This window comes from Plectropomus leopardus, chromosome 15, assembly GCF_008729295.1.
Source record: "Plectropomus leopardus isolate mb chromosome 15, YSFRI_Pleo_2.0, whole genome shotgun sequence".
Classification (NCBI taxonomy): Eukaryota; Metazoa; Chordata; class Actinopteri; order Perciformes; family Serranidae; genus Plectropomus; species Plectropomus leopardus.
The window spans coordinates 10,205,009-10,222,964 of NC_056477.1; the positions used below are offsets into that span (position 1 = coordinate 10,205,009).

The following is a 17,956-nucleotide window of genomic DNA, read 5'->3' on the forward strand; positions in this document are numbered from 1 at the left end:
TTTTTTATCGCCGGCCACCGCTGAGAGTACATTTACATTATGCAGGTGAATGGAAATCAAATCACCTTCCTCTCACCAGTAAAGAGTGCTGAAAAGTAATTCACAGCATCAAGCCAGGTGTGACTGGAACAAATCCTACTACAGAGGGCCATTAGGACAGTCCTACGTACGCATGTTAACAAGATTTTTATTGATCCTTCTGCATCTATTGCTATTCCACACTGTGGCATTTGACTGCAAGCTGAGTTAAAAGGCCAGTGCCCAATGAGGTCCATTTGATGGAGCTTAGCAGATTCAATCCATCTTTTGAAATGTAATTATTTCGCTATACATGTGCGGTGCTCCTATGTCATCTTGAACCCGCTGTACATGTGTGCACAGCAGGAGTAATCTGTGCTCATAAGCCCCTAAGTGAGGGCTCAAAAAACTGACACTCATTTTGCTTCATCATGATGAGGCAAAAATCCCCATCCCTCCGCCTCATGCACAGGATTATAATACAATGCAATAAATTTTAAGACAACTCATTACAGTATAATGGCTTCCAGGCTAAAATTATGGGTCAACAGAATTAATATTAGCTACAGTGTAAGTCATGAGAGCCGAGGTAGAACACTAGCACATAAATATATGTCAGACTGAGGATGTAGGCCTCCCATGTGAGATTGTAAAATGTTTCCCTTACCGCCTGACCTTCATCCTGCTTGGCTTTCACTCCCCTGTCTTTCATCCTGCGTTCGCAGACTCCCAGAGGATACAGAGTGCAGATTAGCACCGTATTTACCTGCAGGCAAGACTACCTGGTGCACATTGTGTGAGTGTATTCAGAAACCTATTAAAAGCCAGATTTAATTCTTTAACCCTTCAAACTGGATCTGTTTTGTTGTGCTGCATTCAGACACCTTTCATTAGCATTTAAACCTCGAAAGCTGAGAAAATTGGTTTGGTTTACTTCACAAACACAGGAAAAACATAATGGGCAGCCAGGCAAGAAACGTCCTGCCAAAAAAGGTGAAATTGAAATGAAATTAGCTGGAGGTTATTATCGGATATCCAAAACCGAAGGGGGGGGGGGGGCGCTATATATATTTTTTTTTTTTTTTTTTTTAGACATTCACATTGTTTTGTAAAACTTACAAAGAATTGAACACTGGTGGGTTTGGAGATTTCTGTCTGTTTGTCTCACAAGCATTTCCTTTGACTCTTTTTTTCCCCAGTAAACCTTAAAGCCTTCAGAGCCTGTTTTCCCTGATAACATCACTTTCAGCTTGACTGCGCAGCCTTAAGACTATTATGTAAGCAATATTTGACTGCATTTGTAAAGCTCCACTGTGTCGGTGTAATGCCTCCATTTGCAGGTTAATTAGGAGAGCATTAGAGTAAACAGGAGCTAAATCAGCACTGTGGAGTCGCAAGGAGGTGGGAGGGCAAAGACCGGCATGAGGTCTCCTTTTAGATGTTTTAGGGACAAATCAGTGTTGACATTAACATTTTAAGGACAAGGACGTTACTCTGCTTCAGGCACAACACAGCATCTGAGTTAGCAGGTTTTTATGTTTGGTGTTTGGTTTTGATCAGTGTTTACGCTGTGTCATATACTGATGGCATTTTGAAGTGGTGAAAGTTTGGGATAGGTTGATTGAGCTGGAAACTGATGTTTATCATCTTTCATTAATAATGAATGCTTGTGATGAATCAGCGAAAAAAAAGCTGTAAAAAGATCAGTGAGTTGTAATGCTTCCCATAAAATATGTAATGATGTTCACACTTGAAATTATATTATACATTTTTTATTATACATTTTTTTCTGTGCATTTTTAAAAATGAAAATAAAAATCTTCACTTAAAAGGCAGTCCATGCTAATTATTTATTTTTTTTATTCTGAGGTTTTAATGTAATTCTGCAGTAGTTATCCATATGTACTCAAATCCAAACGTTCAAATTTTGGTTTGAGTTTGTATGTTTTACGTCAAAATGCTATTTTTCTCAGCCCTTCTAAAAACATTTGCCCACATGACTTGACATATAGTAATAATAATAATAATAATAAGTTTCTGCATAATGACATTACTGCATACAACCCCCCCTAGCCTGCCTAATGTCCTCTTCATGACTGAGCCAAGCCTTCCCCGAAAACCCTATGTTATCGATCTTGCAAATATTCCTCTAACCCCCTAACTGGCACGGAAACTAAGCAATGTATTGCTATGGCTCTAACATTAATTTGCACCCAAAGTTCATTCAATATGCAGACTAACTGACCGGTTTAGGCAGCATTAGAGCATTAACTCCGATGTTCTGTGAGGTAAAATTATGGTTTCTGTCAGTGGAGTCTGGTGGCTTTATGGAGAGCAATAAAACAGCTTGAGTTCTGCTTTGGAAAGGGCTGTCCGACAGCAAAGTAAAGCAGTGAAATATTACACTGACTATGGATAATTACCTCATACAATTCCACTTCTAAAATTCAGAACTAACCCTTTCTGTTATTAATATTATCACCAGTGCTCTCCGCTCTAACTGTCTTATGTTGGCTTTTTGCCGACAGCTAAGAAGTCATTTTCATAAGAAAAACTCGGAAAAGAGTGCAGATCTTTAAGCACGTTAAAAACTTAAAATCCTTGACCAAATTTCACTTCCTTTTTGTGCAGTATATTTTATTATTCGCCAGTGCTAAAGAATAACATCAAGCTTTAGTTTTTTTTTCTCGTTTTTGTTAAAGGTCAGCAACATAAAGTGTCAGGTGGGATGTCACAGTGCTGACATCACTGTCTTGTCCACACCGACTTGCAGAGGTTTGCTCTGTCACGTCCTCATTGACCCTCTCAGTCTGAGCCAAACTTATCAGCTCAGTGGGGTTTAAGAATAATGAGATTGGCTTTAAATGTGAACCAGCATTAAAGATCTGAGGTCTGAGGATATAGCTGTTGGCCTGTTTACATTTTTACATACTTAGAAATCTCCTAACCTCAATGTTACTGAAATCTAATACCAGCCATGCACCTAATTCACAAAGTAAATTCTATGTTTAGATACAATGACTTACTTTAAGAAGAGGATTTATTAGTAAAAATAAAAACAAATCCTGAAGATTTGTCTCTTCATCATTGAAATGCAATTTTTTAACTCCAAATTCACAAGTATATAAAAGACATATTAATGGTATGGTCCAAGCAGGTAATGACAGGAGGTCTCTCTGTTTAGGTTAAAGATGATTATTTTTGTTAATCAGCTAGTTGTGATTAGGAGCTAGGGATAAGGAAAAAAGTAAGCAGGGGGTCTGGTCCAGTCTGGTGGTAAAGAACATACAATTCTATCTTGTTTTAAGATATTGCACCCAAGAATCACAGCAGACTCAGGGTATACATATTTTAAAAATACCAAAGATTTATTCTGCATGAATAAATAAAAAAAAAAACACTTTTATTGACTGTCCCTCAGTCGCAAACTGGAGAATGCAACCAGAACCCCATTTATATGGGCCGACTTGCAGGGGAGCTTGTGCCTTTCTCACTAAGAAACAGAAATTATTTCAATTGGATCAGGGGTTGTCTGTTAACATAAAACACATAAAGATACATATAAAATAACAGAAAAGCAAGTGGTAAACAGGGAATAAGTATCAGGTGCCACAACATCATGATGTGAAAAAAAGAGCCAAGCTCACATAAAATGGTAAAGCTAGACTGCTTTTTTCCCAACTCTGAAGTGCAACATGCACATGGGGTGTAGGGATTACCTCCTGTCTACCTAAAAATGAATCAACCTACAAACTTTCCTCTGTTGGAGTGTTGTGTGGAGGCGAGACAGGAGAGTTCACACAGCCCAATTATGGGTTAACTCTTTTATGCCACCTTCTCTCAGCTGATGAGTGGGGATGGATGTTCCATGCTCCGCTGCTCCTGCCATTGTTTATTCTTCTATGGAGTCCAGTCGTGTTGTGCATTACTCCCAAATTCTTGTATTTTACTCACTCTCATGTTTAGACCCCCAGAGCGTGCACAGAAAACACATTGTTGCCCTGCCAAGTGGGCGTCCCCGAGAGTGACGCGAAGTCTATATTCATCCTAATTCGACAAAGCTTTCATTCAACCCTGTTTGGGCATTTTCAGTGGCCTCAGTGTGCACTTTGGGGGTTGTACGCCTTTGCTGCATATTATGCTGCTTACTGTACAGGTCCTGAGTAATGCATACGATCTATGCAAAAAAAAAAAAAAAAAACAAGATTCATAAACTTGTTTGATGAAAAATAATGTTGCAGTGACCAAAAAAAACCCCAAATTACTTACCTTCAATGAATGGCTCAAATTCTATAACATCCAGCAGCATTTTAAATGTTACTGCTCATATGTATCGCCTGCAGTGTGGAAGAGTATTTTTTTATTTCTTACTGCTGATTATAAATGGATCCATCTCTTCCGAGAGGAGAGGAAATTTAATCAGTAGAGTTTGAAATATTTAATGCCACGTATGTTCTGGAAAGCAGATAGGTGTGTGTGTGTGTGTGTGTATGAGTGGCTGATGTGTTTCCATGGCAACATATATGGTAGTCAGGGATGCATGCAGTTCTCGCTGTGTGTGATATGCTGAATGTTCAGTAATGTCTGTGGAATAATTACTGGGAAACTGCTGAAGTACAGAGGGTTTACAGTCAGTAAGAAAGACAAGAAATAAAAAAAGGTATTTCTGGGGGCTGACTAAAAGCTGGGCGGAGATACCATATTTAAAGCTGTGTGCTGCTAATTTAATGTGGCCTCAAGTTGCTCAGATAATAGCAAATTTTAGATAAGCTTTACAGAACACAATGTGTGTTGTATAGGGCTGCAATTAAAAATTATTTTTCAGTTTACTATCAGAGAGAAACCAGAGGAACCTAGAATTAGAGAATTTTGACTTTTTTTTTACTTACTTAAATGTATCAGTTAAGAGTAAATTATATCCTGTGAAATGATATTTATGTAAGCATTTTTTAAAATTCTTTTTAGTTTTGACTTTTACCTTTTTTCTTATCTTATGTTTCTTATTAACTTTTCTTTCCCTTTTCTTTTTTATGACCTACAACTCCAGTATTATAATGTAATCTAATTTCTTAAAATGCAAATTTAAAAAAAAATCAACTCATTTCTTTTTCTTAATGTCACTAGTTATTAGTGAATGATGTCCCATTAAATTATATCTATGTAACCAGTTGCTTTTATTTGTCTCCGTTATCTTTTTTCTTTTTTTATATTATTTTATTATTTTTACTTTCCTTTATATTCTCTTTTTTATTTATAACTCCAGCATTACAGTGTTATATAGTTTCTTGACATACAAAATAAAATACAATAAACTCAAGCCAACAGAGCCTTCATCAAATTAGTTGGCGATAATTTAATAGTTGACAGCTAATAAATTAATTATTGCAGCTCTAGTGTTCTAAAAGGATTCATATAGTAAGTATGAACCACATCATTTAATCATATATTGTTATTTCTGATTATAGCAACATTGCTTTTTGTTTTTCCACTTTCACAGGTAAATCCCAGGATGGCAGCCTCTCTGAGATGGAGGAGCTCCCTGTTCCTCAGAACATCAAGATCAGCAACATCACCTGCGACTCCTTCAAGATCTGCTGGGACATGGAGCCACGCAGCAAGGAGCGCATCACACACTACTTCATTGACCTGAACAAGAAGGAAAACAAAAACTCAAACAAGTTCAAACACAAGGTAATGCTTGAATCAGCGTGCTTTTAAAAGGTAAAACTATGGGGAGTTGACTCAACAAAAGGGTTCTCGTTTTACACTCACAGAATAGAATTCGGAACAAATGTGTCAATAAGAGCTTTGTGTTTATATGCTGAAGTGAGGAGATTGAGAAATCACAATGAGCCTTAGAGCACACACTAGACAGTGTGCCAATAGTAATCAAGTAGATAATTATCTCAATCATTATTATTAGTGCTGTAAACATTTTTTTACATTTATTCAACCAGGTAAAAGTCTCCTCGAGATAAAAATCGTTTTTTACATGTGTTAGATGTTTTTGAAGATATACTGTTTTTTTTAGTAAAGTAAAGTAAAAAGTAAAGTAAAGGGTATCTCTCAGCATCCTTTCTGATATTTCTCGATACAGTCCCCACTTCTGTTTTTTCTTCTGTGTGTTGCTGCAGAAAATTGTACTGAGAGGACAGGCAGTAAATGAGATTGTGACCCTTTGTGGCCGTAACCATTCTGCAATACCATATTAGGGATTAAGATAGTTATTGTAATGCTATAAACATCTGGAGCTATGATAATCCTTGATGTTTAAAATCTAAAATGATTGACGCTGGAACACAGGTATACCATGTTTTACCTTAGGATAACCTCTTGTTTCATGCTCAAGGCAAAAAAAGGAAAAAAAAAATCACTTCAAGGTGGTTTTGTTCAAAGGCTCCACAGCGAGCGGTTGCTCTGAGCTTTAATAGGCTAATATCGCTCACTGACTCAGAGTAATCTCAGCAGCAGCAGGAAGACTGCAGCTCTGTCGGTGGACAGTCAGTCAATCTTACAGACTTGTTTCATCAGCCTTCTTCCTTTTGCTCCTGCAGTCACTTCCTGGGTGCAGTGTTTCTCCAATTCCTTAGCAGGCGACCCCATACTAGTATTTTGATTTAGGTGTGCAGCAGCAACAGTGTTGGTGGATGAATGGGCTGACTCTGTTGCTAGGCAGGGGCTCCTAGTCCAATCAATGAGCTGCAAAGGCCCACCAAGGCATCAGGGGGGTGGACAGTGTACACAGTAGTGTACATACATCAACAAAAGGGCAGCTACAGGTATAAACTGCAGTCTGTCACTTACACTGAATGTGTGTTTACAGGCAGGTGTCTACAAATTGCTGCACGTGGCTGAAAGAAAGCCAAAACATCTCTTTCTGACTAATCATTCACTCTTTTTTCCATCCATTCCTCCTTCCCTTCAGGATGTCCCTACCAAGCTGGTAGCCAAGGCAGTGCCCCTGCCCATGACGGTTCGGGGCCACTGGTTCCTGAGCCCACGCACAGAGTATACCGTGGCTGTCCAAACCGCATCAAAACAGACTGACGGCGACTACGCCATCTCCGAGTGGAGTGAGATCATAGAGTTCTGCACTGCTGGTGGGTAACACGCCGCTTACATTGCCATGAGTACATGTATTTCAGGATATGTGACATCAGTGCTGCCTTTGATTTATTTTTTTGGCCATACTGCAGCTACAGAGGGAATTAGGATAAGGCACAATGTGAGGGAGAATATTAAGTAGAGGCTAATTTATACTGAGTGGAGGGGAAGATGGATGGAGAGATAGAGGAGGGGAGGGTGAGGAAGGAGAGGGATTAAAAGAAAGAGGGGAGCTGTGCTGTTTATGTTCCGATGCAGAGGTCACCAAGTTCAACATCTCTGGCTTGTGGCTTAGAGTGGGGGAGGGGAGAAGGGGGCGGAGATGATGACACGGAAACTGGAGGGGGGAATTTATCAGGGGGGTCATGTGACAGGGATGAGGAGCAGCAGTCGAGATGGGACGAGAAAAGGCAGGGAAAGAGTGAGGATGTGGTCAAAAAATATGATGAAGGGGAATGCTTAAATATAGTAAACATAGTAACATATAATCCTTCACCTCTAGGAGCTAAATGAAAATGTCTTAATTCTAACATGCTAATATTAAGCAGGTGTAATGTTTACCATGCTTATCATCTTAGTAATAGTATTACATTATGGTTGGGTGTTATGGCTGAAAAATAATCATCACACCTGATTTACAATTCTAATAGATTTTTTTTCTTTAAACAAACAAGAAAAGGGGTGCCCCTTTATAATTTTTCACAAGTGCAATTACCTTCCATGCTTCCATGTGCAGTTGGTCTAAATATTTTTCAAACTGTTGAGTTTGGCACCTTGTTTTTTGTTTTTTGTTTTTTTACCATTTTTTATATTAATATTGTGCTTTTGCTTGCTTATCCTGTACGCATCTGGCTGCTGTAACAATGCAAATGTCTCCGTTGTGTGATTAATGAAGGATTGTCTTATCTCATCTTATAAAGACTGAGTCCTTTGCAGTGGCCCAGGTTTGATTCTGGCCCATGGCCCTTTGCTGCATGCCTTCCCCTTCTCCCTTTCATACTTAAGCTGTCCTATCATAAAGGCAAAAAAAAAGTCTTAAAAAAATAGAGCGTGTGGATCAATGCAGGCTTTTCAACTGTATATAAGGCCACCATATCTTTGGCGATGTGAAACGCCTCCACATCTATAATGTCTTTCCAGTGGGGTCTCTTCTTCTCATATGGTAAAATCATTCTGCTAATGGTAACATTACCTGTTTTCTAGCAGATGTTTTAAAGCTACCACTGTCTGCTGTAGCTCACATAGCCAGACACTTCTCCCTCTCGGCTGCGTGCCTAAGTTTGAGATGCTGGATAAATTATTAATGTTGCTGCTTTTAGTTGCCAAAGAATCTATGCAAACTTTAAAGTGGACAGTGGTTCACATGAGGTCAGACTCTGCAAAGCTGAACCGCTTCCAGACCACTGAGGGGACAGTGCCTTTTTGGAACAAAGTCCTCACTTTTCTTAGCTCATGTTTCCATATTGATATTTTACTAGTGTCTGAAGTCAACTCTGTGTCATTCAGAAAGCCCATTATGACAAATCACAAATTGCCTCAGAGGGCTTCACAGCATACAACATCCCTCTGTCCTTAGACCATCTCAGCAGATAAGGAAAAACTCCCCCAAAAAACCCTTTATCAGGAGAAAAATGGTAGAAAGCTCAAGAGGAGCTGAAGAAGGATCCCTCTTCCAGAACAAACAGACGTGCAATAGCTTTTATAAAGAACAATAGTAAAAGTCTAAAGTCAGTGACCGGCAGCAGGCAGTGCAGCCTCTCATGGCCAAGCTCCGCCGATGCAGATAGTTTGTGAATGGTCCTATCACCGCTGATTAACCAAAGGAAAATTCTGTCTCTGCGGCGGCACCCAGCCCAACACTGTAACACATAATATTCACTTCAGTTTCAATCAGTGTCTGATTTTCTTCTTCTCTTCATAATAGCACATTCAGACACTGTGACATGTATCAGTTAATAATGTTTAAATAAATGTAGGCTTGTGCGTTAGAGAAACAGCTATTCCTCAAACAAACTGATGAGGTGATCCTCTCCCTCTTCTCTGTCTAAAACTGACAGAACGACCGCGGCTGGCTTGTTAGTTGTCTATCTTGCTATTTTTCCACCATGCTGCCATGTTACACTGCATACAGAGAAGAAGGAATAACGTGACAGTAATACAGACCTGTCAGCTTCTGTTTGCGTGTCCACCGTTTCCCTGCCTATTTAGTTTGAAAGAAAAATGACCAATAAAAAAACAGCTATGTCACATCTCAGTCTCACTGACCAATGGTGCCAACTCCATCAATTACTCACTCACTCACTCAGAACCCTGTGTGCAGCACTGCGACCGCAGGCTGCGGTCCAGCCAAAAATGAGCAAAATGTCTATTTAAAAGAAGATTCTGCGAAGTCTGTGTGACATCAATAATCGTCTTAATAGTCTTCTTTCATTTTTATTCAAGGTTCTTTATTGTTGCATGAAAGCACAGGGAAATTTCCTCTATATCATTCTTGTTGGTGTGTTCAAGTGCTTGTAGGAAAATTGAAATGGGATAAAAGAGCCTCTATTATTATGAAACTCATTATATGCTTTGGATAAAACCAACAACCATTTGGCAGACCTGTTTACATGGTGGTGAGTGAAAGGAGATTTTATTACAGGACTTACTGAAAATGTTTCTTTTCTTTTTTTTAATGACGAAGTCTGAATGGAAGGATCTCAGGGTTCTTGAGCACACATGAAGAATTCATATTCCATCCCAGTTTGTGCACACAGTCACTCCTGTTCTTTATAATTTAAGAATTGAATTTCTATTAATGACATTTGTACACTGACCGCATATTAATTTCCACTCTGATGGTGATGTGTTGTGTCTGTTTTCTAGATTATTCTACAGTGCATCTAAACCAGCTGTTGGAGAAGGCAGAGGTTATCGCCGGCCGGATGCTGCGTTTCTCTGTCTTCTACAGGAACCAGACTAAAGAGTACTTTGACCATGCCAGGTAGGCAGCCCGCCCTTGTCTTTACTGAGGTGTTGTATGCAATTTCATTCAGATTGTTTCTTTGATTTTGAATTAATGAGACATTTCATATGAAATTCCATTTTTTTGGCTGTGTTAAATGCTGTGTCTGCATTGTTTTAGTACATTTCTTTTAGAACATATTTGCTTTTTAAGACGTTGCTGACTGGACTGTTTTACTAATGCAAAATTTTCCTCACATTGAAAGATCCATTTTCATGTAATGTGAATCTAACTTGTCATATGCTGTAAAAGCCATCATAGTATAGTATGTCATTATAAAAAAGGACATAGTGTGATGTAAATAATGAAATAAGACATGTCATTTTTGAGATTTTTTGCCATACTATAGTCTTGCTTTTTCGCTCATTTTGTCAACATGCCATATTTTGGTGTTTTTGACCTTTTTTGCAACATTCTATGCCATGGTATGCCTCAGCACGCTGTTTTATGTTGTTTTCAGCTGTTTTAAGCTGTTTTTGAGACATGCCATTTTTCACATTTTTTGCCATACTATAGCCTTGCTTTTTCGCAAATTTTTTCGTCATGCCATATTTTGGTGTTTTTGACCTTTTTGGCAACATCCTATGTCATGGTGTGCCTCAGCACACTGTTTTATGTAGTTTTCAGCTGTTTTAAGCTGTTTTTGAGACATGCCATTTTTGACATTTTTTGCCATACTATAGTCTTGCTTTTTCGCTCATTTTTTCGACATGCCATATTGTGGTGTTTTTAGCCGTTTTTGCAGCATTCTATGTCATGGTGTGCCTCAGCATGCTGTTTTATGTAGTTTTCAGCTGTTTTAAGCTGTTTTTGAGACATGCCATTTTTGACATTTTTTGCCATACTATAGCCTTGCTTTTTGGGTCATTTTTTCGACATGCCATATTTTGGTGTTTTTATTTGTTTTTGCAACATTCTATGTCATGGTGTGCCTCAGCACACTGTTTTATGTAGTTTTCAGCTGTTTTAAGCTGTTTTTGAGACATGCCATTTTTGACATTTTTTGCCATACTATAGCCTTGCTTTTTGGGTCATTTTTTCGACATGCCATATTTTGGTGTTTTTATTTGTTTTTGCAACATTCTATGTCATGGTGTGCCTCAGCACACTGTTTTATGTAGTTTTCAGCTGTTTTAAGCTGTTTTTGAGACATGCCATTTTTGACATTTTTTGCCATACTATAGCCTTGCTTTTTGGGTCATTTTTTCGACATGCCATATTTTGGTGTTTTTATTTGTTTTTGCAACATTCTATGTCATGGTGTGCCTCAGCACACTGTTTTATGTAGTTTTCAGCTGTTTTAAGCTGTTTTTGAGACATGCCATTTTTGACATTTTTTGCCATACTATAGCCTTGCTTTTTGGGTCATTTTTTCGACATGCCATATTTTGGTGTTTTTATTTGTTTTTGCAACATTCTATGTCATGGTGTGCCTCAGCACACTGTTTTATGTAGTTTTCAGCTGTTTTAAGCTGTTTTTGAGACATGCCATTTTTGACATTTTTTGCCATACTATAGCCTTGCTTTTTGGGTCATTTTTTCGACATGCCATATTTTGGTGTTTTTATTTGTTTTTGCAACATTCTATGTCATGGTGTGCCTCAGCACACTGTTTTATGTAGTTTTCAGCTGTTTTAAGCTGTTTTTGAGACATGCCATTTTTGACATTTTTTGCCATACTATAGCCTTGCTTTTTGGGTCATTTTTTCGACATGCCATATTTTGGTGTTTTTATTTGTTTTTGCAACATTCTATGTCATGGTGTGCCTCAGCACACTGTTTTATGTAGTTTTCAGCTGTTTTAAGCTGTTTTTGAGACATGCCATTTTTGACATTTTTTGCCATACTATAGCCTTGCTTTTTGGGTCATTTTTTCGACATGCCATATTTTGGTGTTTTTATTTGTTTTTGCAACATTCTATGTCATGGTGTGCCTCAGCACACTGTTTTATGTAGTTTTCAGCTGTTTTAAGCTGTTTTTGAGACATGCCATTTTTGACATTTTTTGCCATACTATAGCCTTGCTTTTTGGGTCATTTTTTCGACATGCCATATTTTGGTGTTTTTATTTGTTTTTGCAACATTCTATGTCATGGTGTGCCTCAGCACACTGTTTTATGTAGTTTTCAGCTGTTTTAAGCTGTTTTTGAGACATGCCATTTTTGACATTTTTTGCCATACTATAGCCTTGCTTTTTGGGTCATTTTTTCGACATGCCATATTTTGGTGTTTTTATTTGTTTTTGCAACATTCTATGTCATGGTGTGCCTCAGCACACTGTTTTATGTAGTTTTCAGCTGTTTTAAGCTGTTTTTGAGACATGCCATTTTTGACATTTTTTGCCATACTATAGCCTTGCTTTTTGGGTCATTTTTTCGACATGCCATATTTTGGTGTTTTTATTTGTTTTTGCAACATTCTATGTCATGGTGTGCCTCAGCACACTGTTTTATGTAGTTTTCAGCTGTTTTAAGCTGTTTTTGAGACATGCCATTTTTGACATTTTTTGCCATACTATAGCCTTGCTTTTTGGGTCATTTTTTCGACATGCCATATTTTGGTGTTTTTATTTGTTTTTGCAACATTCTATGTCATGGTGTGCCTCAGCACACTGTTTTATGTAGTTTTCAGCTGTTTTAAGCTGTTTTTGAGACATGCCATTTTTGACATTTTTTGCCATACTATAGCCTTGCTTTTTGGGTCATTTTTTCGACATGCCATATTTTGGTGTTTTTATTTGTTTTTGCAACATTCTATGTCATGGTGTGCCTCAGCACACTGTTTTATGTAGTTTTCAGCTGTTTTAAGCTGTTTTTGAGACATGCCATTTTTGACATTTTTTGCCATACTATAGCCTTGCTTTTTGGGTCATTTTTTCGACATGCCATATTTTGGTGTTTTTATTTGTTTTTGCAACATTCTATGTCATGGTGTGCCTCAGCACACTGTTTTATGTAGTTTTCAGCTGTTTTAAGCTGTTTTTGAGACATGCCATTTTTGACATTTTTTGCCATACTATAGCCTTGCTTTTTGGGTCATTTTTTCGACATGCCATATTTTGGTGTTTTTATTTGTTTTTGCAACATTCTATGTCATGGTGTGCCTCAGCACACTGTTTTATGTAGTTTTCAGCTGTTTTAAGCTGTTTTTGAGACATGCCATTTTTGACATTTTTTGCCATACTATAGCCTTGCTTTTTGGGTCATTTTTTCGACATGCCATATTTTGGTGTTTTTATTTGTTTTTGCAACATTCTATGTCATGGTGTGCCTCAGCACACTGTTTTATGTAGTTTTCAGCTGTTTTAAGCTGTTTTTGAGACATGCCATTTTTGACATTTTTTGCCATACTATAGCCTTGCTTTTTGGGTCATTTTTTCGACATGCCATATTTTGGTGTTTTTATTTGTTTTTGCAACATTCTATGTCATGGTGTGCCTCAGCACACTGTTTTATGTAGTTTTCAGCTGTTTTAAGCTGTTTTTGAGACATGCCATTTTTGACATTTTTTGCCATACTATAGCCTTGCTTTTTGGGTCATTTTTTCGACATGCCATATTTTGGTGTTTTTATTTGTTTTTGCAACATTCTATGTCATGGTGTGCCTCAGCACACTGTTTTATGTAGTTTTCAGCTGTTTTAAGCTGTTTTTGAGACATGCCATTTTTGACATTTTTTGCCATACTATAGCCTTGCTTTTTGGGTCATTTTTTCGACATGCCATATTTTGGTGTTTTTATTTGTTTTTGCAACATTCTATGTCATGGTGTGCCTCAGCACACTGTTTTATGTAGTTTTCAGCTGTTTTAAGCTGTTTTTGAGACATGCCATTTTTGACATTTTTTGCCATACTATAGCCTTGCTTTTTGGGTCATTTTTTCGACATGCCATATTTTGGTGTTTTTATTTGTTTTTGCAACATTCTATGTCATGGTGTGCCTCAGCACACTGTTTTATGTAGTTTTCAGCTGTTTTAAGCTGTTTTTGAGACATGCCATTTTTGACATTTTTTGCCATACTATAGCCTTGCTTTTTGGGTCATTTTTTCGACATGCCATATTTTGGTGTTTTTATTTGTTTTTGCAACATTCTATGTCATGGTGTGCCTCAGCACACTGTTTTATGTAGTTTTCAGCTGTTTTAAGCTGTTTTTGAGACATGCCATTTTTGACATTTTTTGCCATACTATAGCCTTGCTTTTTGGGTCATTTTTTCGACATGCCATATTTTGGTGTTTTTATTTGTTTTTGCAACATTCTATGTCATGGTGTGCCTCAGCACACTGTTTTATGTAGTTTTCAGCTGTTTTAAGCTGTTTTTGAGACATGCCATTTTTGACATTTTTTGCCATACTATAGCCTTGCTTTTTGGGTCATTTTTTCGACATGCCATATTTTGGTGTTTTTATTTGTTTTTGCAACATTCTATGTCATGGTGTGCCTCAGCACACTGTTTTATGTAGTTTTCAGCTGTTTTAAGCTGTTTTTGAGACATGCCATTTTTGACATTTTTTGCCATACTATAGCCTTGCTTTTTGGGTCATTTTTTCGACATGCCATATTTTGGTGTTTTTATTTGTTTTTGCAACATTCTATGTCATGGTGTGCCTCAGCACACTGTTTTATGTAGTTTTCAGCTGTTTTAAGCTGTTTTTGAGACATGCCATTTTTGACATTTTTTGCCATACTATAGCCTTGCTTTTTGGGTCATTTTTTCGACATGCCATATTTTGGTGTTTTTATTTGTTTTTGCAACATTCTATGTCATGGTGTGCCTCAGCACACTGTTTTATGTAGTTTTCAGCTGTTTTAAGCTGTTTTTGAGACATGCCATTTTTGACATTTTTTGCCATACTATAGCCTTGCTTTTTGGGTCATTTTTTCGACATGCCATATTTTGGTGTTTTTATTTGTTTTTGCAACATTCTATGTCATGGTGTGCCTCAGCACACTGTTTTATGTAGTTTTCAGCTGTTTTAAGCTGTTTTTGAGACATGCCATTTTTGACATTTTTTGCCATACTATAGCCTTGCTTTTTGGGTCATTTTTTCGACATGCCATATTTTGGTGTTTTTATTTGTTTTTGCAACATTCTATGTCATGGTGTGCCTCAGCACACTGTTTTATGTAGTTTTCAGCTGTTTTAAGCTGTTTTTGAGACATGCCATTTTTGACATTTTTTGCCATACTATAGCCTTGCTTTTTGGGTCATTTTTTCGACATGCCATATTTTGGTGTTTTTATTTGTTTTTGCAACATTCTATGTCATGGTGTGCCTCAGCACACTGTTTTATGTAGTTTTCAGCTGTTTTAAGCTGTTTTTGAGACATGCCATTTTTGACATTTTTTGCCATACTATAGCCTTGCTTTTTGGGTCATTTTTTCGACATGCCATATTTTGGTGTTTTTATTTGTTTTTGCAACATTCTATGTCATGGTGTGCCTCAGCACACTGTTTTATGTAGTTTTCAGCTGTTTTAAGCTGTTTTTGAGACATGCCATTTTTGACATTTTTTGCCATACTATAGCCTTGCTTTTTGGGTCATTTTTTCGACATGCCATATTTTGGTGTTTTTATTTGTTTTTGCAACATTCTATGTCATGGTGTGCCTCAGCACACTGTTTTATGTAGTTTTCAGCTGTTTTAAGCTGTTTTTGAGACATGCCATTTTTGACATTTTTTGCCATACTATAGCCTTGCTTTTTGGGTCATTTTTTCGACATGCCATATTTTGGTGTTTTTATTTGTTTTTGCAACATTCTATGTCATGGTGTGCCTCAGCACACTGTTTTATGTAGTTTTCAGCTGTTTTAAGCTGTTTTTGAGACATGCCATTTTTGACATTTTTTGCCATACTATAGCCTTGCTTTTTGGGTCATTTTTTCGACATGCCATATTTTGGTGTTTTTATTTGTTTTTGCAACATTCTATGTCATGGTGTGCCTCAGCACACTGTTTTATGTAGTTTTCAGCTGTTTTAAGCTGTTTTTGAGACATGCCATTTTTGACATTTTTTGCCATACTATAGCCTTGCTTTTTGGGTCATTTTTTCGACATGCCATATTTTGGTGTTTTTATTTGTTTTTGCAACATTCTATGTCATGGTGTGCCTCAGCACACTGTTTTATGTAGTTTTCAGCTGTTTTAAGCTGTTTTTGAGACATGCCATTTTTGACATTTTTTGCCATACTATAGCCTTGCTTTTTGGGTCATTTTTTCGACATGCCATATTTTGGTGTTTTTATTTGTTTTTGCAACATTCTATGTCATGGTGTGCCTCAGCACACTGTTTTATGTAGTTTTCAGCTGTTTTAAGCTGTTTTTGAGACATGCCATTTTTGACATTTTTTGCCATACTATAGCCTTGCTTTTTGGGTCATTTTTTCGACATGCCATATTTTGGTGTTTTTATTTGTTTTTGCAACATTCTATGTCATGGTGTGCCTCAGCACACTGTTTTATGTAGTTTTCAGCTGTTTTAAGCTGTTTTTGAGACATGCCATTTTTGACATTTTTTGCCATACTATAGCCTTGCTTTTTGGGTCATTTTTTCGACATGCCATATTTTGGTGTTTTTATTTGTTTTTGCAACATTCTATGTCATGGTGTGCCTCAGCACACTGTTTTATGTAGTTTTCAGCTGTTTTAAGCTGTTTTTGAGACATGCCATTTTTGACATTTTTTGCCATACTATAGCCTTGCTTTTTGGGTCATTTTTTCGACATGCCATATTTTGGTGTTTTTATTTGTTTTTGCAACATTCTATGTCATGGTGTGCCTCAGCACACTGTTTTATGTAGTTTTCAGCTGTTTTAAGCTGTTTTTGAGACATGCCATTTTTGACATTTTTTGCCATACTATAGCCTTGCTTTTTGGGTCATTTTTTCGACATGCCATATTTTGGTGTTTTTATTTGTTTTTGCAACATTCTATGTCATGGTGTGCCTCAGCACACTGTTTTATGTAGTTTTCAGCTGTTTTAAGCTGTTTTTGAGACATGCCATTTTTGACATTTTTTGCCATACTATAGCCTTGCTTTTTGGGTCATTTTTTCGACATGCCATATTTTGGTGTTTTTATTTGTTTTTGCAACATTCTATGTCATGGTGTGCCTCAGCACACTGTTTTATGTAGTTTTCAGCTGTTTTAAGCTGTTTTTGAGACATGCCATTTTTGACATTTTTTGCCATACTATAGCCTTGCTTTTTGGGTCATTTTTTCGACATGCCATATTTTGGTGTTTTTATTTGTTTTTGCAACATTCTATGTCATGGTGTGCCTCAGCACACTGTTTTATGTAGTTTTCAGCTGTTTTAAGCTGTTTTTGAGACATGCCATTTTTGACATTTTTTGCCATACTATAGCCTTGCTTTTTGGGTCATTTTTTCGACATGCCATATTTTGGTGTTTTTATTTGTTTTTGCAACATTCTATGTCATGGTGTGCCTCAGCACACTGTTTTATGTAGTTTTCAGCTGTTTTAAGCTGTTTTTGAGACATGCCATTTTTGACATTTTTTGCCATACTATAGCCTTGCTTTTTGGGTCATTTTTTCGACATGCCATATTTTGGTGTTTTTATTTGTTTTTGCAACATTCTATGTCATGGTGTGCCTCAGCACACTGTTTTATGTAGTTTTCAGCTGTTTTAAGCTGTTTTTGAGACATGCCATTTTTGACATTTTTTGCCATACTATAGCCTTGCTTTTTGGGTCATTTTTTCGACATGCCATATTTTGGTGTTTTTATTTGTTTTTGCAACATTCTATGTCATGGTGTGCCTCAGCACACTGTTTTATGTAGTTTTCAGCTGTTTTAAGCTGTTTTTGAGA

General features: G+C 37.2%; 1 protein-coding gene across 2 annotated transcripts in view; it reads left to right on the forward strand.

Moving 5' to 3' along the window:
* LOC121954631 (phytanoyl-CoA hydroxylase-interacting protein-like) overlaps window positions 1–17,956 on the forward strand; it is a 49,987-nt gene that overhangs the window by 11,376 nt on the left and 20,655 nt on the right. For both annotated transcript variants that reach the window (XM_042502265.1, XM_042502266.1), the window contains exons 4-6: window positions 5,516–5,709; window positions 6,944–7,118; window positions 9,988–10,105. In XM_042502265.1, the coding sequence (XP_042358199.1) occupies window positions 5,516–5,709; window positions 6,944–7,118; window positions 9,988–10,105 (487 nt within the window). The remainder of the gene's footprint in view (window positions 1–5,515; window positions 5,710–6,943; window positions 7,119–9,987; window positions 10,106–17,956) is intronic.